This window comes from Clytia hemisphaerica, unplaced genomic scaffold (assembly GCF_902728285.1).
Source record: "Clytia hemisphaerica strain Z4C2 unplaced genomic scaffold, Clytia hemisphaerica genome assembly, whole genome shotgun sequence".
In the NCBI taxonomy this organism is placed as follows: Eukaryota; Metazoa; Cnidaria; class Hydrozoa; order Leptothecata; family Clytiidae; genus Clytia; species Clytia hemisphaerica.
The window spans coordinates 154497-177437 of NW_027103314.1; the positions used below are offsets into that span (position 1 = coordinate 154497).

Genomic DNA, 22941 nt, shown 5'->3' on the forward strand with positions numbered 1-22941 from the left:
TTCTGGTTTAGCGTTGATTTTCTCCCCTGTTTCAGCCATTTTGTGGACACGCCTTCACGTGAGACACCACTCGTTTGGATGTTGCTCTCTTTGGTCCATAAGTGATGGAGCCTTGGAGTTTTTACAAGATACTTCACTAATTGGTCATTTAAAGTGATAGAGATGACGCGTTCTTTAGAAAAAGTAATAAGATTCTTTTATTAAATCTTAACGACCAACCAAATCAAATAAGAGCTTGTAAAAACTCCAGCTTGTCCCAAGTGATGTGCAGATGTCGAATAACTTTCCAAACGTGTTTATTTCCTCCTTTTCAGACGGACTTTCTTCTTCACAACAATCTCACAGCCCTGGTTACTATAGATACGATGATGTTCAACTCGTACCCAGACCCTATGAAGGCCAATCATTGTTCAGTTATTTGGATTCCAGAAACTATGATACTGGTGCACAACTCGACAAGGTATGTTTTGGACTTGGAAATTAGTGCACCCGTAGTTTAACGAAATATAAAGCGGCAATTTCTCTTGCTTGCGTTGCTAAAATCGACCTATTAGGAACGTGGACGAACTTTTAGGCCAGAGGTATTTAATGTGATATACACAAGTAAAATGAACAAGTCAATTTCGCTGAGGCTCGGCTGCTGTCATTTTTTTCATGATTTTGATCGCTTTATTAACTTTGAGGAGGCTTAAGATTAGCATTTTTTAGCCATTTGAAAAAATATGTAGGAATGAAAATACGAATTGACCACTATTGGGCCGTATGCATCGTTCTTACGAACCTAGGATCAAATGGTAGGTCTATAGATCTGATGTCGTCGATCACAGCACTTAGGTTTTTTCAATGTAGAAGTTTGAAGGATTATCACAGAACTGTTTTTCATTTAATTCCGTCAATTTTTAATTTTTATGTTTGTTTTCAGGAGAATGCACATTTCAGTATATGTGAAGCTCTAATCACTGCTATCGAAGAGGTAACCTGATCACTACTTTGTCATCTTTTCCTAGTATGAAAAAAGTTCTAAATAGCCGACAATGTCTTTGACCAAATAAAACTACCACAAAAGGTGTTGGTTGACCTAGACAGCAGGACGGTGGCCATGGAAGTCGGAATCCGCTAATTGTCCAACTTTTTGCCTGTTTCTTAAAACTGCCTTTTTCTTTTATTGAAACTAAATGGTCCCAAATTGTTCTTTCAAGAAATAAAGACCTACACTTTCAGGGGTTGGTATGGTTATTGCTTGATAAACGACTATAACAGAGACAGGAATAAATAGCCTCTGTGTAGTGTATCCTCTTTTGTTCTAGCCTTTGTTCTCTGAATTTTTATCGAGTCTACTTCGTTTCTGAAAAAAGTCTAAAATCCGACTAATTTTGCACAAGCGACAAGAAAATGCGCCCCAAAAGATATCATAGGTCTTAAAGGTAGTTGTCACTATTTCTAACGATTATGCATTATATCTCAACCAACAAGAACAAGAGTAATTAAAAAGTGAAAGAAGATCGCATTGAGAAAATTTCTTGCTGGACCAGATAAATTTGATAAAAAAAGTGAAAACTAGAAATTTAATTTTATTCATTATTTTTGACGTTTCGGTGTCTTCTTTGCACCAAGATCACATTGCTGTCAGAATTGTGTCTCCGTAACTTTATACAATCTTTCACCGATTTCAAACAGATGAGATGTCAAAGATTCGACCGCATGTCTTCTAAACGCAGACGCACTATATTAAACAACGACAACGATCTTGCTTACGATAGTGGTTCGACGTCCGTTCTGAGTGACGTCACGGCATCTTCGGGAGCATCATCCTGTCACAACAAATCATCTGCTACGTTACCTTCCTCTTCTGATGCCCTCACTGGTAAGAGATAATGTTTTTTATTATTCGGTGGGTTTCAACAATGCTGTTAGGTTCTATTTGAATTTTTACCGAGTTTATGTATGTGTGTTTTTCTGCGACGGAGACGGTAAGGTTCTAATTTGTCTACATCCTGACTATCTAGGACGACTGTAAATCAGCACTTTAACCGTCCTCGATATTGCGAGTTTATATTCCAAATCGCTTCAGACACTTTACCGTCCTCAAAAGTGCAAATACATAAACTCTCTTTTGTGGGAGGTGTCCTCGCTACGATCTAGGGCTCGCAAACGCGTGTTTCCAATAAGGTCGATGCCCTCAAAATTGCGAATCTAAGTTTTATCAAGACGGTAGTCCGTAAATACCCTGGTATAGCAAGAAATTATTTTTTCCTCCGTTTTCCTTTAGAAAATAAAGCAAGTAGCAGGTTTTCTCACATTTTCTAATTATTTAGTCACGTTGCAAAATTTTGGGGTTTCTAGTTCAAGTTCAAACTCTGCTAACATAAGTATTTAGTTGCAAATCTGACTTGCAATTCGACAAAATGCTCTATACCATATTGGTAGAGCGGTATATCAGCCAAGAATAGAAAATACCGGGTGCACCAAAAAAAAGTATACAGGTTTGTCGAGATATTGTGAGCTTCAGGATTTAATTTTTTTGTTTATTCTTTTTTTATTGTATAGAGGATGCTTTAACTTGAATTTTGAGCTATCATAATTAAAATTTGAAAAAGTAGTTCGAAAGTTATTTAAAAAAACTGACTTTTTTTCCATGTCGAAATTTCAAAAAATCATTAAAAACAGCAATCACGCTATAAGCAAAACAAAATGGCAAAAACACAATTTTATTGTTTTTTTGTTGTTATTTTTTCTTATTTATATTTTGCCAACAGTTTCTCCATCTTATTTGCCTGTCCTGAACATTTAGGAATGGTGATATGTACTAGTTATCGCATGATTTCGAGTGCAATACGAGAAATATTTTACGAGTTCCGATATTTTTCCGTAATATTTTTCCGAGCCTTTAGGCGAGGAAAAATATCGGTAAAATCTCGGAACGAGTAAAATATCGAGTATTGCACGAGAAGTCATGTGATAACTAATTTATTGTCGACTCAAAAAAATTGTCCTCTTTTTGTTTCAAAACTTACTTCCGCCTTCTTCTGCCTCAGTGTAGTTTCGAATGTTTTTATTCGAAAATCTAATTCCAACGTTAGATTCGAACAAAAACATTCGATAACTTCCCGCTGAAAATATTCACACAAAAACAAAACTTTTCGATCATTTTCGATCCAGAAGTTTTGTTTTGAAAAGTTGCAGATTTTTCAGAGATGCATTTGAAAGTTTCTAGATTGATAATTCAAAATGCAGATGATGTACAGTATTGTTTCGATGAAGAAGAAACCTTCCATCATTGGATTAATCAGATTGAATTGATAACATTCAGTCTTTTTCTATTTTCTTGTTTCGATGACATATGGCCATGGAAAAGAATAGCAGAGGTAAGGAGTCCCACGATGGAAATGTATGCTTGTAAAAATGGTTAAAGAACAACATTTTTTTCAACAGCAAAACAATTTGGATACTTTCTTGATCATCGTCAAGCTCTTAATGTTTCGAATTTCAGAAGGAAGATGTAATGATTGTTGAGTTGAAAAGTCAAGGACCGTACGTTGTTGTCGAGAAAGAGAATTAGGAGAGAACTTTTATAAAAATCACTCGTCATTTGGTTTAATACAAGACATTACACTTCCCTTGTTATGTTATGAGAATTTTTATTGGCAAACATTCAAGAATCTCAAGTTATTTTGTATGCATTGATAAAAAGCTGTTTGGTTACCACAAGGACAAATTTGCCAAAAGTTGAAAATATTTGGGTGGTGTTAAGTAGTTTTATAATTTCTTAGTTCATCAGATTTGATTTTAGTGTATTTTATGGAAGAACTCCAAACCAAAGTAAAAGTTAATCTGAACATATTTTTGTTGCGTTTTTCCCTTTGATTCCCAAGTCAGTTTCTCCGAAGGTCAGTTCTTTTCGGCTGTTTTGTTTTGATTTTTCTCCCGCCCGCTTACCCAGTCCCCCAAAAGTCAACCCGGTCATATTTCCAGACTAAAGACATATGAAATATCGCAAATATCTCGATGCTCTCGACCAATCAAAACGCTGATATTTTTTTGGGTCGGCAATAAATCTTTTTTATTAAAGTTTTCTCACATAGCACACACATAACATCAAAACCTCCTCTCTTGGAGATTTCAAAAACTTTTTATCAGCTTTTCCAAAAATATTATCCCAATAATATAATAAGCTTGCTTTACCATATTTTTAAATTCTGTAATGAGTTTTGATGAACATAGCTGCATTTTTTGGTATTTTTATGTGTAAAGAATAAGTGTCAAGAGAAAAGTTTGCTTGTTGTTTTTGATGATTTGTTGTTTCTTTTAAATAACTTTCGAACTACTTTTTCAAACCTAATGTATGATAGCTCAAAATTCAAGTTAGGGCATCCTCTATACGATAAAAAAAGAATGAACAAAAAATTTAAATCCTGAAGTTCACAATATCTCGACAAACCTGTATACTTTTTTTTGGTGCACCCAGTAGATAAATTTTTCTCTACTCTTGACTGATAAAAGCTTATTTTCATTCCTTCTAATATTATCATATTCCCAATCCCATCATAGATGACGCATGTATATCCGACTCTGCATTCCCGACGATGGCTGACCAACGACGAAGTATCGGTATGTCATGGGAAAATGTGTCGGTGTCACCGAGAAGGTTGAAACGAGAAATCTCTGAAAGTGAGAAACCGGAAATCATACAGAGTGAGGAGATTCCACCCAACGATTTTTCAGCAGAAGCAGTCGCTAAATCTCTTTTGCATGTGAGTGATGCAGTATTCATGATATGCACCATTGCAGTGTCTTCTAACCCAACATATTTTTAATATAAACTACGTAAAACCAATCAATACGTCACTTTCAACCAATCAGCTGTTAGGTCCGTGGAAGACATTGCAATCATGAATTGAGATTCTTCCGTCTGCAAAGGAAGTGTGTTTATTTGAGGTTTCTTACAAGGATTTCAATCACTAGTAATTATCTTTGGAAAAAGCTTTCAGTATTTATGGTATGCACCATTGCAATGTCTTCCACGGAACCAACAGCTGATTGGTTGCAAGTGACGTGTTGACTGATTTTACGTAGTTTACAACCAATCAGCTGTGATTCGTGATGTAATGTCAGAAGTCATTGCAGTGATGCATATCAGGAATAATTCCCGTCTAGTTTGGATAAACACTTATACAACATCTGGTACCAACTAGAACCAATACCCCTTTTTACTATACGAATGAACTATATGAGAACATAAGGCTTACACGATCAAAATATTACTTTTCGTAGACTCTATATCACCAAATATCTTATGAGGTTGCACAAAAATACTCACATCAAGGAAATAAAGACATCTTAAGATAAAAGGTGTTTGATGTTCTCATAAATAACGTTTAGGATCAATAAAGGAAAATACCATTTCAAATGATTCTTTTCTTATTGTTTCATTATAGAAATTTCAAGGCCACAAACTTCCAGCTGCATCCGAGCTGAAATGGATCGTTTCCGAGTTGGAAGCACCACAAGAACTTCTACCCTTACCGACAGCATGGCCTATTTCGCCGGACAGTCATTTAACGGACAACCCACCTGAACGTCATGTTCAAAGTGGAATGGGAAAATCGATGCCTGTAAGTCAAAGATTTACTCAAATTTCTCCTTGAAACTGTATTCTTTAAAGAAAATATCGTGCTTTCCAAATCTTTGCGTGTTCGTGTATCGTCCGGATTATTTGTTCACTGTTATGAACGTTGAATTTCAAGCAATCAACAACATTCATGATTGTTTCTCTATGATTTTATATTTTTGTAGAGTTTATTACGTGGTAATTTCGAATGGGCACCGCCTCGATTACAGATTATCTTTGTCCCACACCCGTTTGTAAAGTAAGTGATATCGAGACAAGAGAGTTTGTTTATCCTTAAAATACCACTATTTCCATTGAGGGTGAATTATTTATACCAGAAAAACAATAATTTTATGGAGTTGATTTAGTTTTATATTTTTTCACCATGTAATAAAACAATTACGTGAATATTCTTTATTTTGCTTACAATTTTTACACTCCCTTCTCACAGACCCACTGGGACACCTTCCCAATGAAAAAATTTGCCAAAATATCGTCCCCAGTGGAGAATTATACTTTAATTTTTTTCCTCGCTGAAAATTATCAGATAAGGTAATCCTCATCAAATTATTGTGCTATTTTATTGAATTGTATTGCTCGAAAACAATGGAATTAAAATCCCCAGTCATAAGAAAACATGGGAATATCGATCCCCATCGAGTTTTGGTCCGCTATTTTTAATCCCGAAGGCTGAAAAAATCCCACAGGGTCTGTGAGAAGAGGGTGTACTTTTTCAACGAATCCTTCAACCTTTACATATCATATACCGTTGCAAAGTTAATTCAGACCACTAGAATCTCTGGGGAAAATAATTAAAACAATTTTACAAAATTGAGATAAAAAATGTAGATGAAAAAATGAACTTTTTACTAATAAAAAACTCAGTGCACACTTAAAGCAAATTAAGTCCTTCAGTCAGATGCCACATTGCCAATCAAGCATAATCAACAATCAAATCAATCGAACAAGTTTCAACGCGATTGATCGATTGAAATCTGATTATAGAATTCAATTCAAAACTGAAAAAGCCCAGACAATTATAATACGATTCACAAAATATTTAATTATGCTATTTTGGCTTTTTTTTCAGGCGAAAAGTAATGTTACAAAGACAACATTATCGATGTGCGGGTTGTGGCTTGAAAGTATCACCAGGTATTGAAAGCGTGAGAATCTTCTAAGCTAAAATTGATTTAGAGTTCTTTCTTTGGTCCTGTTTTTCTGAAAATTAAACTTCAACATTTCAAAGTAAACTTGGCCGTGTAGTCATCGTGATTTATCGATTTCTGTTTGTTCGGTTTTAGATTTATCGAAACGATTTCGCTACTGTGAATATCTCGGCAAATATTTTTGTACCAGTTGTCATCAGAAGGCAGAATCTGTTATTCCAGCCAAGATATTGTCCAAATGGGATTTCAAAAGGTATCTCATTTTTCGTTCGGCTTTGCTTAATTACCTGATATAATTTCAATGTTTTTTAATTGATCCTAACAGCTGAACCTAACATAAACCCTATGGAATTTTTTTCAATGCCAGCCGACCAAAATTTATTTTTGAAAGTGGTACCCTAATAAAAGAACAAGTCAATAGCGGTTTAATATATCGACGGCGCTGGGTCTACTTTCTTTGGATACTTGTGATGTAGCGCCGTTGGACGTTAGGTAAAGTTTTAACCCTTCTTTGCGGGCACCACTTTTAATTCCGATTAAAGACATAGGATAGAGCTTAGACGAGACTCTACGAAGGTCAGTAGTTTAAAGGCTTTTCCATTCCATGTTTCAGGGTATTAATGGCATGACATTAGGAAGAATTGAGAGAAACTTTAGAGTCATCTAATTTTGAAGCTTGTTTTGTTTTTATGCGTACCTTATCGGGGAGAACTTTGTCGGGGAAAAGTGACGAAACTCTAGCCAAATGAAGAATATTTTTCCTGAAGAAGTTTAGGTATAACTTACCCGATAAAGTACGCACGATTTAATTTCTATAATCTCTACCACATACAATAATAACATTTGAAGGTTATTTTTCAGGAAATGCATTAATTTTCTGTTTTTCAGATATTTTGTTTCGGATTTTGCACGTGACCTATTGAAGAAGATACACAGGGATCCTTTGTTCAATGTTCATGATATTTCTCCGAATCTTTACGATCGCGTCCGGCCACTCAACACAACCAAAGTAAGTATTGTGTTTTCCAGGCCTTTAAAAACCTGTGTTTTGCCTCATGCAATTTTTTGATTACTTTGTATGGTGGAGTACTTCCATCCTAATCCAGATAATCGACTTTTAGTGGGGAAACCTTTTCTTTTTGCTAACGAAAAAGCCTTTTTGTTTCGCTAACGAAAAGATTGAGAATAAAGTTCTTGGAAAAAAACATTATCATAATTGATAGTGTTAGTGGGCGGGAGACAAGAAATGGAGACGAGAATGAGTCCGTTGACCCTGAGATTATATATTTCATGTCAATGTAGGCTTATTGCTATATACAAGTGTGGCGGATATATTGGGGTCACTCCTATAGGAAAGTAAGGTACACGGTCGGCATATGACAGAGGCCCCGTAAGTACCAAGGCTAACAGGCGACTAAACATGTGGGTACTCGGTCGGCATGCAGGATACAGAGGCCCCGTAAGTACAAAGGCTATCAGATACGGTACTCGGTCGGCATGTGTAATACAGAGGCCCCGTAAGTACAAAGGCTAACATAGGCCCTAGGAAGAGAATCTAGGCGTCACAATCATGTGACCAACCGCCAAATAAAGGAACGGCCAAAGAGCGACCCCAATCCCACACCTACAGGGAGGGAAGAACATTACTAGACGAACTAGTGTGTGGGATGCCGAAAGAAAACAAACTTGTTAACGTGGAGTAATTAATAAGTTGAGTAAATACTAATATTACGGATGTATATAGAAAATACTTGATTATAAAGAGCGATTCTGATATGATAACTATATAATATGCTAAAATAAGAACGTAAGTATACCATTGAAATATACTATATGAAAAAAAAACAGGCTACCGCAGAATGTGAGTACCTAGATATAGTCGTATGGCTAAATGATGCACGAGGAGTAGGCCCGAATGAAAAAGGACGTCGAGTAGTAAGTGACTAGTAAGTGCTAGAAGTGCCGACGCAGTAGAGCACAGTAGAGATGTAAATAGGGCATAATTGTACGCTTGAATCCGACGAGGTAGATGCAAATAATATAATAAATACTAGAAAGGCTATTGTTGCTGAGGTGCATCTGGATTCCACAGTCCATGCCCAAGGGTTTTAGTTCGACACAATGATTGTCCTGTTTGCCTGATGGTTTTATCTGGGATACGAATGTAAGTCTCAAAACAAGTGCTGTTCCATCTACCAAGTTGTTTAATTAGCCAGCTTGGTAGTCCTGCTGCTGCTGCTGTTGTGGCGGCTCCTATTCTGAAGGAGTGGGCTGAGATCGGATGTGTTTTGGTATTATGAAGAATAGTGTGAAGGAACTGGTTGAATCTGCGCCTAGTTAGAAACGAAACGTTTGAAAATGCGAAGAGAGGTCCGGATTTTTTCGGATGCATCCGGCAGAGGTCCTTTAGGTTACGAACAGGACATATTGGGTGACTGGTGGGACACAGGCGTATGACGCAGCCTTGGCGGAAGGGGTCTGTTTTTGATGCTTTTATGTTGACCAGGGCCATGGATGTCATTACGGTGATGTCATTGTATAATAATGTAGTGGTTGGTTCAAACTTATGCGAGGATGGTGAGAGGTATTCTGATGAGCGTAGGAAGCCAAAGAATGCTGTTGTACAGGCGGTCCATAGCATTTGTCGGTCAAAGGTGCAATATTCTGAATTTAGCAGGTATTTGTAAATCTGAGTAAGTAGTTCAACTGTGATGGGTTGCCGTTTGGGTTTTTTGTATTGCGGGCCCTGGGTGCGTTTTATGCTGCGTATGAGGAGGTATAGTCGTGGAAGCGGTGGCAGTTGTGTGTGATAACAATATCGAATATCGTGGAACTTTAGTGCTGATAAGTGCATTTTGATGTTGTTGTATGACGAATATTCAGAGAGAAAAGTGGTGTAAAGCATTAGTACTTCCTCGGTTAATGGGAATGTTTGTAGGTGGAAATGTTGGCAGAAGTTGGAGTAGTTGGTGGTGCATCGTTTGTATTGTTCGTTGGTGCTTGGGGCCAGGGTGTTAGCCATGAGATGATGCATTTTTGTGGTTAGTCTCTCGATGGTTAGACTTCCCAAGCGTTGGATGGTAGCGGTGTTGGATGTGCGTCTGCTGATGGTGCTAGCTGCCGGAATCTTACGTCCTGGAAACGAGAAATAGCATCAGCTATAGGGTTATCAAGGCCAAATACATGTTTAAAAGAGATGAAACATTGAAGTCTAGCCGCAGTTAAGTATAATGTTCGAATGAGGGTCATGAGTAGGGGTGATTTCGTAGAGCCAGCCTGCCAAATCTGAGTGATTGGGAGATTGTCTGTTAAGAACACAATACGTTTCCCGGCCCAGTTATGCCCCCAGGTCTTAGTTGCGATGACAATTGTAAAGAGTTCTTTAAAATCAATGTCATATTGTACGTTGGTAAACTGCGTGGGCCAAGCTGCTTGGATCCAGGAGTTTTCATAGATCGCCCCGAGACCAATGTTTGAAGCATCCGTGTTGAGTCTGATGTCACTGGAGAGTATGGTGAATGGGTCAGGAATAATGGATGATTTGTTCCAGGACGGGAGGAAGTCAATCCACCATTTGATGTCTGCACGTGCCTCGCTGTTTAAAGTAATATGATGATGCAATTTTGTGACTGATGTTGACGTGTCTATGAGTCGGCGTAGAAAAATGCGACCAGGTCTAACAACCTTGCAAACAAATGAGAGTTTCCCAATTAGAGATAACAGTTCTTTTTTAGTACATTTTCGACGTGATGTCCAGAATGGCAGTGAATCTATCAGTTCAATATACTTATCCTCAGGTATGCGAATAATTTGCTCTGCTGAATCTATTTCAATCCCCAAGTAGGTTATCTGACGAGAAGGGCCTTCAGTCTTATCATCCGCAGTTGGGATTCCGAGGTCATGAAAAGCTGATAGCGCAGTTCCAATCTCATTGTTGGCTATTGATATTGTGGGTTGATGAACAAATAGGAAATCGTCAGAGTAATGTGTCGATTCAGTAAGATCGTATTTATTCTGAAGGATCCAATGTACTGTGTCTGCAAATGATGTAAATATTGCTGGTGATGAACGTAATCCAAAAGGTAAGCGAGTGTCGACAAAGTACATGTCCTGCCAGTGAATGCCAAGTAATACCCATTGGGATGGATGGACGGGAAGGAGGCGGAATGCGTGCTGGATGTCAATTTTTGTCATCAAACAGTCCTTTCCCATTTTATATACAAGTTCTGTAGCCTGGTCAAAGCTAGCATATTTGACTAGGAAGTCCTCCTTGGGGATGCCTTCATTAATTGACTCGCCAAGTGGTTGGGAAAGGTCCATAATTAGTCGTCTTGTTCCATCTTTTTTTTTTCTCGCGAGCCCAGCGGTGAGCAATGTAGATTTTGTATTGGTGGTTCCCGGAATGGCCCAGAAGTGTGTTTTCGTTGTAGTTCTTTGCAGATAGCTGTAGTGACTGCCTCTTCGTGCTCTAAGGCTGACCGTAGGTTTTTTTGTAGGGATGGTGAATGAGGGCCATGGTAACCGATGTTAAAGCCGTTAGTCAGTCCATTGATTAAATAATTACAAAGTTCCTGGTCCGGATGACCTACTAAGGCTAGTGAAAGATTATCTATACTTACAGGAGTTATGATGCCATTTGGTAAGGGATTAGCCGGACGTAGGTCTGAATGATGTACGGGTTGAGGATGCTGCTGAGAAACATTTGTTGCCGGGGTGACCTGCTGTGTAGCATTTGTTGCAGATATGGCGGTATTGGCAAGGGGGTTTATTGCAAAAACCGAGTTGATTGTATCGTCCGCAGATATCATTTGTGGCATTAGTTGGTTGACGTGTGTTGTTGGTTCCATTCCTAGAGAATGCGGTTTGTTGTGGATGATGGGAGTCATTCCGAAACTGTTTTTCTGCTACGTAGCTGTAGGGATTGTGTTTTGACAGATGATCTAGAGTTTGTTTTGTATGGGCAGGAGGATACGTAGTGCCCGAATGAGTGGCAGTGATAGCATGATGGTAATAAGGTTTCGCGTAAGTAAATATTGAATAGTTCGTCATTAGTTTTGCACCATGAAGCTGTGCGCAAGTCGGTGGGGAGCGAATGTTGAGCTGCTAGGGTATGACGAAGTGCTTTGTCGTACAGATAAACACTTTCAAACTTGTGTTTCCTGGCTATGGTGGCAATGTTCTTAAAATAGCTGAAGAGTTTGAAATGCATATCAGGGTGGTAGTGTAGGTAGGCTTGGCAGTATGTGTTCCAGGCACAGATCCAGGAAGGATAGTCACGGATTTTTGATTTTGTTTGGTTCGGCTTGAGATAGAGATTGTTGTTATCGTCGAGTTGGAAACCCAGTAGCTCGTTGCTGCAATTGGTTGAGGGTGGAGGGGGCAATATGTCGTCGAAATCAACGTACTCATGTTTCTTTATCTTGTTTAGGGTAGTAGTTTTAAGACCTGGTGGGCTGTAGGGATTACTATAATTAAATGTACCTTGTGTTGGTTGTTGTGATAAGCTTTGTTGAAGGTCAAAACCAAAAACATTTTGCTGTTCTTCGATATAGGGCTCATCTTGTTCGTCATTTGTTATGAGAATGGCAGAATTCTTGTTTCTGTTTTTTTGCTGAGTAAGTGTTGGGTTGTTTTGATTCGGTGTAATTGGGTCTCGACTTTGTCCAGTCTCGAAATTGACGTGTGTCGGACTTTCGACGGAGGTGATTAGATTGTTTTGAGTAGTTTTATTAATGTTGTTATTATTATGAATGTTGTTCTTAAGTGTATCTAATTCGGTTCTCATTGATCGGAATTCCTCTAATACGTCTGATAGCTGGATGTTGGTAGTGTCGGTAGGAGGGTTGAAATGTTCAAATAATCGTGTTTGTAGTTCGATTTTCTTACCAACATGTGAGAGTTGCAGCTCTTTGAGTTTGTTTCTTAAACCAGTGATGGATGATTTCCCCCAGTCGGCTATGGAGTGGTCACGGTCGGTGTGTTCGTTTGCGTTGGACTTCTTTGTAGGCATTGTTGTAGAATATATGTCTTCGTTAAATAGTAAATTTCTTGTAAATAGTAAATTTTTTAATAACTAAGAAGAAAACTCACGACCGAAGAGCAGGGTCGAAGAAGAAGAAACCACGCGAGGTCTGGGTCGAATAAACACCGGAACGAGAGGACTAGGGAGAGTCGCGGGCGGTCTCTTGTCTACCGCCACTAACCATAATTTCACGCCTTGGCCCGAAACTGCGATAATAAGTAATAGTTATTGCATGGTACAGAGTACAATATGGGATATATTTTTCGAGTTCAGACTTTTCGTCATATTTTCCAAGCCTTTAGGCTTCATTACTCAATAAATATTTTTCCATAAGAAAATCTTTTTATAAGCTCAGTTTAATAAGCTCATGGTTTCATTGCCTACTTTATTTTCTTCACTCTTTTGACAGAATTTACGAGTTCAACTACATTACATGAAGAAGTTTTTAGATAGTTGTCGATACGCTGAAAGGTGTGTATATTTTATTATCAATCTACTTGTCTATTATAATATTCACGTTATAGAGACTTTTTTTATTGAACCATTTGATAAAGGGGCCAAAAATCTTACTTTAACTATTTGGAGATTTTACTACAGCAAAGTCTATTTAACTCGAATGTCTCCTTAACTCGAAAGAGTTTTCTCGTTCCTTCAGTTAACAATACCTTATTAACCAATCTCCGTAATTCGAAATTTCTTCACTCGAACAAATCTGTGTTCCCCACGTGCGTCCTCGAGATATGGAGACCCCACTTTATATGAATTTTAACAATATTTTGATAGCTGTCAAAAGGAGGTGATGAAGTTACCGATGCATATTTCGGACGACCCTCATGTTTACTCCATTGATGACCTGATACAGGTAATAACTTTAGTAAGCAAATGTTAGCATATACATTTGACGTTCTCTAATTCGATGTTTTACTCTTCGATACGCTCCATTATTCATGATATGTACAATTGCAATGTCTTCCATTCCACCCAATAGCTGATTGGTTCAAAGTGACGTATTGACTAATTTTACGTCACTTACAACCAATGAGCGATTGGTTCCGTGATGTAATGTCAGAAGACATTGCAGTGGTGCATATCATGAATTCGACAATATCGAAAGTCATCTTCAACAAGAACCTCTTATAAACGACGTTCTACCATTCCATACGATCAAGGTCCGCTTGAAAATCAAACTAGAGAGCGTCAACTGTAGGCAGAACAACCGGCTAGGGTGCACAAGGTTGTGGGTTCCACTCAAAGGAGGATCATACTAAGGATCTAAAAATGATAATTAATGTCTCTCTACTTGATGCTAAGCGACTAAAGAAAAGGGTCTAGGGTAATTGGAGAGAAATAAAAGGACTCTCACAGGGTAAACAGCTAAGGTAACTTTGGTATGTCAGCCATCTTTGAGACCCAAAGTTAAGTCTATAGTTATACTTATAAGTATTATACTTTTGAAAGAAAAAAGATGTAGATCCTTCAATACTCCGAAGAACACATGCGTTTTCATAACGAAATCTTTTGAATTAAAAGTTTTGTTTTTAATTTAAATAAGAGTGTTATCGTTTGCTTACCCATCAGTTTTAATTCACAAGCATTTTTCACATTTGATTGACATGGATGTGGAGCAAGATTGGTCAGAAAGAGTAAAAGAAAAACATTTTTTGCTTATATCAGGACAATATAACAATAGCAAGGCACTCTCCTGATATATAATATGTGTCTGATATGAAACGGAAACACTTATGTAAAGTTTTTCTCCACAGGTGAAGAATGGGGAATTGCACAAGACGTTGAGTGGAGTGATAACACGTGGTGACAAGCACATCAAGGAAGATTGCCAGGTACCAAAAAACTGATTTTGAATTTTGGCCATAACATTTCTTTTGTTTATGTTGGACGGTGAAAAAGAATGCGGCTATTATATTTTGATTTTTCCCGACATGTTTCGGACTCGGTCCGTTCTCAAGGGAATCATTTCTTTTGTTTATAAGCATAACGCTTGTAAACATAGTCAGGTTGAGATTTTGGCTTGGAAACAATTGGTGTGATATTATAGATAGATAGGTATAGATGGATAGATATGCCTCGAAATGGGTCCTACCCTCGATGAAGTAGGAATCACAGCGCAATCAGACATTGCAACCCTGCAGACGCGAGCTGCCGAGCCAAGGCGTATACCATGACACTCGAACTACACGGGAGAACGGATGTCCTCGCAGGTGTAGAGTTGCCTGAGTGTCTTAGCGCACCACAATGTCCGGAATATCTACCCATACTCTTGTATCAGAGTTATGGTGATATTATAGAACAATAGAAATTTAAGCATATGTCCAGCCTCAGCTCAAATGAACGCTACGTTAATATTTTTAAAAAGCAGGCTTCAAGTAGAAAAAACCCTTTCCGACTATCGTTCTTCCTCGAATAAGCGCCCTGGCGCTCTTCAAATTTTCATAGATTTTGGTGTTGTACTCTTTAGAGGTTTTCTTTCCCCTAGTTCCAAGTTTTAATTCTAAGTGTGGTGGTAATTGTAGGACGGTTCTCTTTCTGTTAATTACCTTTGTTAATCCATATATTCTCCCGTTGGGCTTGTCCAGATAAAAATATTTTTACCACCGCTGTTGAGGATATCCTACTTTATTAGTAAAGACATTGGAATATCCACTCTTAAAAATATGCTTATCCCCATGAATATCCTCTCTTGATATGATCTTTCTTGATATCGTATTTTTTACTTATCGTATTACACTTTACCCCTGGATATCCGAAACACTTTCTTTTTTACATATTTTCATTCCAGGTGTGTCAGTTGAAAGGTTTTATATGCGAAGTATGTTCGTCCGATGAAATTCTTTATCCATTTGAACTTAGGAAAGTTCATGTCTGTCAAAGTAAGTTTTTTTAAACTGAGTGCTTATTTTCTAGTCTGGATCTCCAAGCTGTAAGTCATTTTCTTGTTTCGATGTTACTGCTATTTACGGTTCGGCAAATTAAAATTTACAAAAAGACCGCTAAGAGTCCAGTTAATTTAGCAGTCATTTCGAAGCACCCGGGCCCAGAAAGGCCTTAATCTACCGGTCGATATCGTTTTTAGATGCAATCGTTACTAATAAACACTATAGAACGGCCATGAACGTCTACCAGGAACTTTTCGAATCCAGATTTTTTAGAAGGTCTAAAGGCAGATTTAAAGTAAATAACTGACCGCTATGAGACCGCTCCAAATACCGTACTAAAACCGGTCCGATTTTCAGGTGCTTTAAATCGCTGGGGGAGTCACATATAAGAATGCAAATCACTTTAGGAAGACAAGACGGTAAACCAGAAACATCAATAATAAAAAAAGTTTACAGCCTGGATACCCTGGCTAAGTGTTTCCTAGTTTTTCCATATTCGTAAGGAAGGGCGTTATCATTTTACCATGCTTAGAGTGAAAATCTCTCTAACGTTGTTAAACTTGCGCGTATTATATAAGTAACTTTCCCAGAATTGTCTAAATCTAAGCTTAAGGCTTATTAATCTGCAGTGGCATAGACACAAAATATATTTTAGGAGGACCCTATATGTCTAGTATCTAAGGAGGGCCCACCATGGTTGGGGCCGACGGGGCAGGAAAATTTTTGGACTTTATACCCTCCAGACTGCCTCTCCGAAAGTCAATTTTCTACAAAAAGTAAGTAGAAATTGCGTGCATATTAGTATATTTTCAAATCATAAGACTATCCTCTTACATAGTTAGTGCGTTAGTTAGATATCTCGTTCTGTGGCACGCGTCGGCTCAACGTAAAAAAGGTAAAAAGAGGGAAGAGATTAAGCAAATAAATCAAATAAGTAAATATACAGACAACGTTGACGAAATTTACACCTTTTTCAAAAAAACACCATAATCTAAAAAAGCTTTTGGGGGGCCCAGGCCCCCGGCCCCCGCTGGCTACGGCACTGATCTGGTCCTAGATTATAGGGTTTATTGATGTACTCTTAGGTTCCAAATAAACGCCCCCCCATGTAAAAAACGCCACACGCTTAATTTGGGTCGAATAACGACCGTTTAAAGAATTTTTCCACTTCCACAAAAAATAAATCAAAACAGCCAGACCAAAACAATTGACCCCCCGGCACAATCACACGCCAAAAATAAAGCCCCCCCTATGCTGCATCCCCCCCCTCCCCTTGTTAATTTTTCGAAAATGTTCTATTAATTTTTAAGAATTTTTTCAGCTTTCAAAGAGAAGGTCCCTGATTCTGCTCTAAATAGCCAGATTTTGACCTATATTTACCTTATTTTGGGGTTTTCGCAAGTACAATTTCCAACCCCCGGTTAGGCCCCCCCCCCTTTTCTTTTTCCAAACTCCCCCCGCCTATTTGGCCCCTTGACGCTTTTTGTCGCTTTGGTCGCCTATTTGCCAAATGTCTAAAGTTGCTGCATTACTGACTCGTCCCAATCCCCTTTGTTATGTCATGATTCGTAGGTGTATCCCTTGAATAAGAATTGTCTTAATTCTTAAACGTTCTCTCGGTAGGTTGTAAAACATGTTCACATAGAAGTTGCTATGTCAAAGGGAGCTGTAAAAGATGTGAAAGGATAAAAGCAAGGTATCGTTTACGTTGTTTTTTCCTATTTCCCTTATCGAAAAACCGACTATCGAATTAATCAGATTTAATCGAATTTAATCGAACGGTTTAAATGGACTTAATCAAAACCGCAAAGGGTAGACAATTTCTGTCATTATTATTCGATAGATTCGATTTTTAATTAAAAACTTCATTAAAAAAACCATTCGGCTACCGATCGAATAATAATCGAATTAATCATAAATATATTACAATTGATTAATTCCACTGCCGTCCGTTAAATCAATTACAAAATCACAAATCGATTTTGATTATTGTTTGTCATTAGCAAAAACTTCACACGTTTTTTTATAGAGCATCCAAAAATTTTGAAGCCTTCGGATGTTCTTAACTTTTTGAGTTTTAAGCCTAAAAATGTTCTTAACTTGTTCTCAATATTTTAACCAGCGAAGCCTTATGTTCTTTTTTAGTTTTTTCTTATAAAAAAAACGTGTATTTGTATAAACTGTCTTGGTTTTGTTAGTAATTCATTCACTTTTTCATTAACATATCTACTCTTTCTCCATTCTTTAGAAAATTGTTGGTCCAAGCAGACCTGCCAGAATCACCGGAGCTTGAATAACGATGGATTTTGTTAGGAAAGTTTTCAAATTCAATTAGTTTGACAATTTATTTTCTTTACTTTTGCAGAAAAAGGGACGACCTTTCAAAGCATAGTTCTTTTAACATACGTGATATTTTTACTCTCGGATACCTAATAACAAAGTCCGTATAAAAAACTATGGTCTGCAAGCTTATTGTTTTAACTTTTAGGTATCCGAGAGTACACGCTTTCACGATGACAATTTCGCAACAACACTAAGCTTTATTTGGCCAAAAACAAATTATGAATAAAACTGAACCTTAGAAATTAGTAATTACTATTAACGGTTTTTTGTGTCTGAAAGTAAGCTTTTGAATTCGGAAATACGAATTGAGCAGATGAGCACCATGATTTGTCTAGTTCTTTCCGTGTATCAACTGCATTCTTCATATCGTTCTTACACCCCTGTTTCTCAGCCCCGAAGGAACTTTTTCGAACATTTTGGTAAAAAAAACTAACGAAATCCCAACGGGGATAGAAATTCTTTCGTTCTCAAGTCAAAAAAAAATCCAGTGAAAATGATTTTGCTGTGAAATTTTTTCCATATAATTATAAAATGGGGATGATTAAAAATTTGAATGGTATGGACTTGTTGGGTACTGTATTTTTCTTTCAATAGATTCTCTATGTGATGAGAGACCTTGATTTGCTGACGATTATTCTTTAAATCTTTAGAATATGACATACATTTTAGTCCTAATTTTAAAACTTCTCTTTGGCATCACATCTTTCCAAATCTTGTAAAAATTGTTTATAGTAAAGCCTCTAATATTTTTTATATCATTTATATAGAATAAGAAAGCATTTTTTTGGTATAATGTTTATAGGATTTTATAAAAAGATTTTATATTAAAGTGTAAAATCTATGAAAAAATATAATTATTAAGATATCGATACAAGAAACTTTACTTTTTTGATCTGGCTTAAAGGATTTGTTTTTAAATAAGAATGCTATCGTTTGCTTACTCATCAATTTTAATTCACAAGCTTTTTGGACCTACCTGGAGGTCCTTTAAATTAACCTGTGTTCGTCCGTCCGTCAGTCTGTTACCAACTTTTCTCGGGATTGAATCATAGGAATCTTTTGATTTTTGGTACAAAGGTGCAAAATAGTGGTGGGCAAAATGTGACGGAGCCCGATTTTTGAAGAAAAAAAATTTTAGGCAAATTTGGGCCAAAAAACGGCTAAAAAACGGGTTTTTTGGACTTTGTGAAAAATTGGATCATTAATTTTTTCTGATTTTTTGCATGAAAGTAGGGTACCATCATAGGTAAAAGATGGCTCAAGCAGATTTTTGCAAAAAAAATTTTTTGGCTCAAAAAACGCATGTTTATCTATAAGAATCACTTTTAATAAGCATACATCAATGTTCTTAGTCAAATTACTCAATTTTTTTATGAGAAAGATGTTTGTTTTGCTCATGAGGGCTGACTTTTGAAGAATATGTGTGTTTAGACAGGAAATTTGGGTTGCTTGGCGTGTTTTTATAAAAAAACTGGCCAAATTCGATATTTTTTTATTAGCACATTATCAATTACTTAGGTATTAGTTTTTCTCGAGATTGGCTATTTCATTCTTTATGATTTTTTGCACAAACATGCATAACTATAAACCCTCGAATGTAACGGAGCCCGATTTTCGAAAAAAAATGTTTTTGGGCAAATTTGGGCCAAAAAACGGCTAAAAAAAGGGTTTTTTGGACTTTGTGAAATATTGGATCATTGTTTTTTTCTGATTTTTTGCATGAAAGTAGGTAAAAGAAAAAAGATGGATCAAGCAGATTTTTGTAAAAAAATAATTTTTCAGCTCAAAAAACGCATCTTTATCTATAAGAATCACTATTAATAAGGATACATCAATGTTCTTAGCCAAATTACTCAATTTTTTGATGAGATAGATGTTTGTTTTTGCTCACAAAGTCTTGAATATGAAAGAATATTTCAAGAGCATGAAATTTTGGTTTCTAAACATTTTTTCTATAAGAAACAAATGACTAATTTTAATAGATCGTCACTATTTGTGTTCTGAATGATTGTTTAATGGTCACGTCACGTAGATATCAATTATAAATGTGTTAAATGCATAACCAGGTAGGTCCATAAAAGTATCACTTGTTCACATTGGATTGACACAAATGTGGAGCAAGATTGGTCAGAAAGAGGAAAAGAAAAACATTTTTTGTTTATATCAGCATAATAATAACAATAGGAAGACACTGTCCTATAATATGAAATATGTGTCTGATATGAAACGGGAACACTTTTGTAAAAATGAAACCTCTAAACCGCCCAATATAGTTGTCTTCTTCCTGATGACATTTGATGAACATCAGCTCACCAAAGGTTTTATTTTTACATAAGTGTTCCGTTTCATATCAGACACATATTTCATATCAGGACAGTGTCTGCCTATTGTTACATTATGCTGATATAAGCAAAAAAATGTTTTTCTTTTCCTCTTTCTGACCAATCTTGCTCCACATCTGTGTCAATCCAATGTGAAAAAGCTTGTGAATTAAAATTGATGAATAAGCAAGCGATATCACTTTTATTTGAAAACAAAACCTTTAAAGTAATAGACGATATCGGCTTAACGTGAAAATTCAGATTTGACCTCCGAAAATTGCCCACAATGCTTTACGCGAAAAAAAGTTCACGATGAAATTTTTTCCGCACAAAGCATTGTGGGGAATTCTCGGGAGCCAAATCTGAGTTTTCATGTGAAGCCGATATCGTCTATTAAAACTCCCAGGTAAAAGACCTAATGAAAAACTCTAATTGAAATAGGACAATCGAGGTTTTTTAATGATTTTAAAAATTTAATTCTTGTTTTCAGCAATAACACGAAAGAAAATCACAGAAAAATTATTTTTGAAAGGAAATGTAATCATGCCAGTTGAATTCATGAGAAGACGTGTTGTGAGTATGCGTTCCTTTTATCATTTCAAATACTATCAGAGGACAATTAAATATTTCAAAATAAATTCGACTTTTAATATGGGGGCTAGTAACCGGGTGCTTGGAATTTTATTATTGAATACCCACGTTAAAGGTAGATATAACAAGAATCGAGATACCTCAGAGAAGAAATTTTGGTGAGAAGAAATTTTGGCGTATGATCCCATTTGCCAATTTTGGTGCAATTTGCCGGAATTTATTTTGGCGATTTACTGTAATATAATTTCTAAATTTGGCGAGAATTAATTTTGGCGAACGACCGCCATTTTTGTTCAATATTTTAGCTGAAAAAAAGAAGAAAAAAAGGGTTTTTAGTAGAAATAAAAAACTAAATTGACGGAAATTTAATTTGGTGATAATTTATTTTGGCGAATGACTTATAAATTTAAATTTGGCGAAAAGAAAATTTCTATTTCTCTCACTTGTTTTGACGTAGCTGTAATCACCTTTGATGTTTTGATTTGTATGGGTAGCTCCATTTTTGAGTTTATTTGCTTGTTTTGGAGAAATAAATATTGTGAGATTTCGAAATCGAATCATGAATTTATTGAATTGGACGAGACATTGAATTATGTCTAAATAGTCGGAACAGAGTTTTTAAGTTTATCTTCGAGAAAGTCAAATCGGCTAAAGAAGAATAAAAACATGAATATATAAATGTCATCTACTTATTCACTGTCTTTTTGGACCTACCTGGGGCAGGTCCTATAAATTAACCGTTGTCCGTCCGTTCGTTCGTCCGTCTGTTACCAGCTTTTCTCAGGATTGGCTCATTAGTTTTTTCTGATTTCTGGCACAAAGATGCAAAATGGCAATGCCCAAAATGTGACAGAGCCCGATTTTTTTTGGCATTTTCTCGAGATTTTAGCATTAGTTTTTTCTGATTTTTTGCTAAAAGATGCGTATTAACAATGCTAAAAACATGGCCGAGTCCGATTTTTGAGAAAATATGGAAATATGCCGGAAATCACCGTTTTTCTGGATTTTCATTGGATTTTTTTCTTATAATTGGTTGTTTTCTCATTCAAAAACATTATTAATAGCAATGCCCACCATCAAGCATGTTTAAATTTTCAACAAAATTGATTTTTGAAGCCGGAACTATTTAAAAACCGCCGGAACAACCTATTTTCGCCGGAAAGACAGTATTTCTTGAATTTCTCGAGCTGTACTTTATATTTTTTTATGAAATTTTGCACACTGATGCAAAATGACAATACCTAAAATGTGACGGAGCCCGATTTTCGAAAAACATTTTTTCGGCTGAAAATGCCGGAAATATGCCGGAAAAACTGGTTTTTGACATTTTCTCGAATTTTCATCCTTAGTTTTTTCTGATTTTTTGCACAGTGATGCAAAATGGTGATTCCCCCAAAAGTGGAGGAGCTCGATTTTCGAAAAAAAAATTTTCCCACCGAAAATGTCGGAAATATATGCCGGAATAACTGGTTTTTTCGCATTTTCTCGAGATTTCATCATTAGTTTCTTCTGATTTTTTGCACAAAAATGCGTATTAGCAATGCCCAAAAGATGGCCTATGCGGATTTTTTAGCAATTTTTTTTCCGGCCGAAAATGCCAGAAATATGCCGGAAATCGTTGTTTTTTTGTAATTTTCATTGGACTTTTTTCCTCAAGCTTTGTTGTTTTTTCAAAAAAAACATTGATAATATGCCACCATCAAGCATGATTCATTTTCAATAAAACTATTTTTGCAACCGGAACTTTCTTTTTTTCCCTACCCCCCCTTCCCTCTCCCCCAATCAACAATCAATGATAAAATTTAAATGTTATGCAATTTCGCTAAACGCTATATTTTCTGACTGATTTTTTCATTTTTTCTCCTTATTGCTATCTAACTTTCGTCATCAGGGTAGGTCATTTAGCATCTACTTTTTTTTTTCTATGGAAGAGTTGGCTTGGTTCTGAGCTTTTAACTACCATTTAACGACAAATGTGAATAAAGCTGATAAC

General features: G+C 36.6%; 2 protein-coding genes across 2 annotated transcripts in view; one reads left to right on the forward strand and one right to left on the reverse strand.

Annotated features, from left to right (window-relative positions):
- LOC136813501 (run domain Beclin-1-interacting and cysteine-rich domain-containing protein-like) overlaps positions 1 to 18079 on the forward strand; it is a 32246-nt gene extending 14167 nt beyond the window's left edge. The window contains exons 6-20 of the mRNA XM_067070018.1: positions 315 to 460; positions 923 to 973; positions 1678 to 1864; positions 4549 to 4751; positions 5436 to 5612; positions 5794 to 5867; positions 6699 to 6763; positions 6913 to 7030; positions 7666 to 7786; positions 13209 to 13270; positions 13583 to 13661; positions 14563 to 14640; positions 15597 to 15687; positions 17317 to 17389; positions 17942 to 18079. Of these exons, the coding sequence (XP_066926119.1) occupies positions 315 to 460; positions 923 to 973; positions 1678 to 1864; positions 4549 to 4751; positions 5436 to 5612; positions 5794 to 5867; positions 6699 to 6763; positions 6913 to 7030; positions 7666 to 7786; positions 13209 to 13270; positions 13583 to 13661; positions 14563 to 14640; positions 15597 to 15687; positions 17317 to 17389; positions 17942 to 17990 (1574 nt within the window). The 3' untranslated portion in view covers positions 17991 to 18079. The remainder of the gene's footprint in view (positions 1 to 314; positions 461 to 922; positions 974 to 1677; positions 1865 to 4548; positions 4752 to 5435; positions 5613 to 5793; positions 5868 to 6698; positions 6764 to 6912; positions 7031 to 7665; positions 7787 to 13208; positions 13271 to 13582; positions 13662 to 14562; positions 14641 to 15596; positions 15688 to 17316; positions 17390 to 17941) is intronic.
- On the reverse strand, positions 8041 to 12806 carry LOC136813491 (uncharacterized). The gene is made up of 2 exons (XM_067070008.1): positions 12259 to 12806; positions 8041 to 9912 (listed from the first exon to the last, which is right to left on the reverse strand). The coding sequence occupies exons 1-2, from the start codon at positions 12785 to 12787 to the stop codon at positions 8837 to 8839; spliced, it is 1605 nt and encodes a 534-aa protein (XP_066926109.1). The 5' UTR covers positions 12788 to 12806; the 3' UTR covers positions 8041 to 8836.
- Positions 18080 to 22941: the final 4862 nt, after the last annotated feature.

Coding starts and splice junctions, on each gene's coding strand:
- LOC136813491 (XM_067070008.1), bottom strand. CDS start 12,787: ATGCCTACAAAGAAGTCCAACGCAAACGAACACACCGACCGTGACCAC. Junction 9,913..12,258: donor ATCACAACAACCAACACAAG/GTACATTTAATT, acceptor TCTCGTTTCCAG/GACGTAAGATTCCGGCAGCT.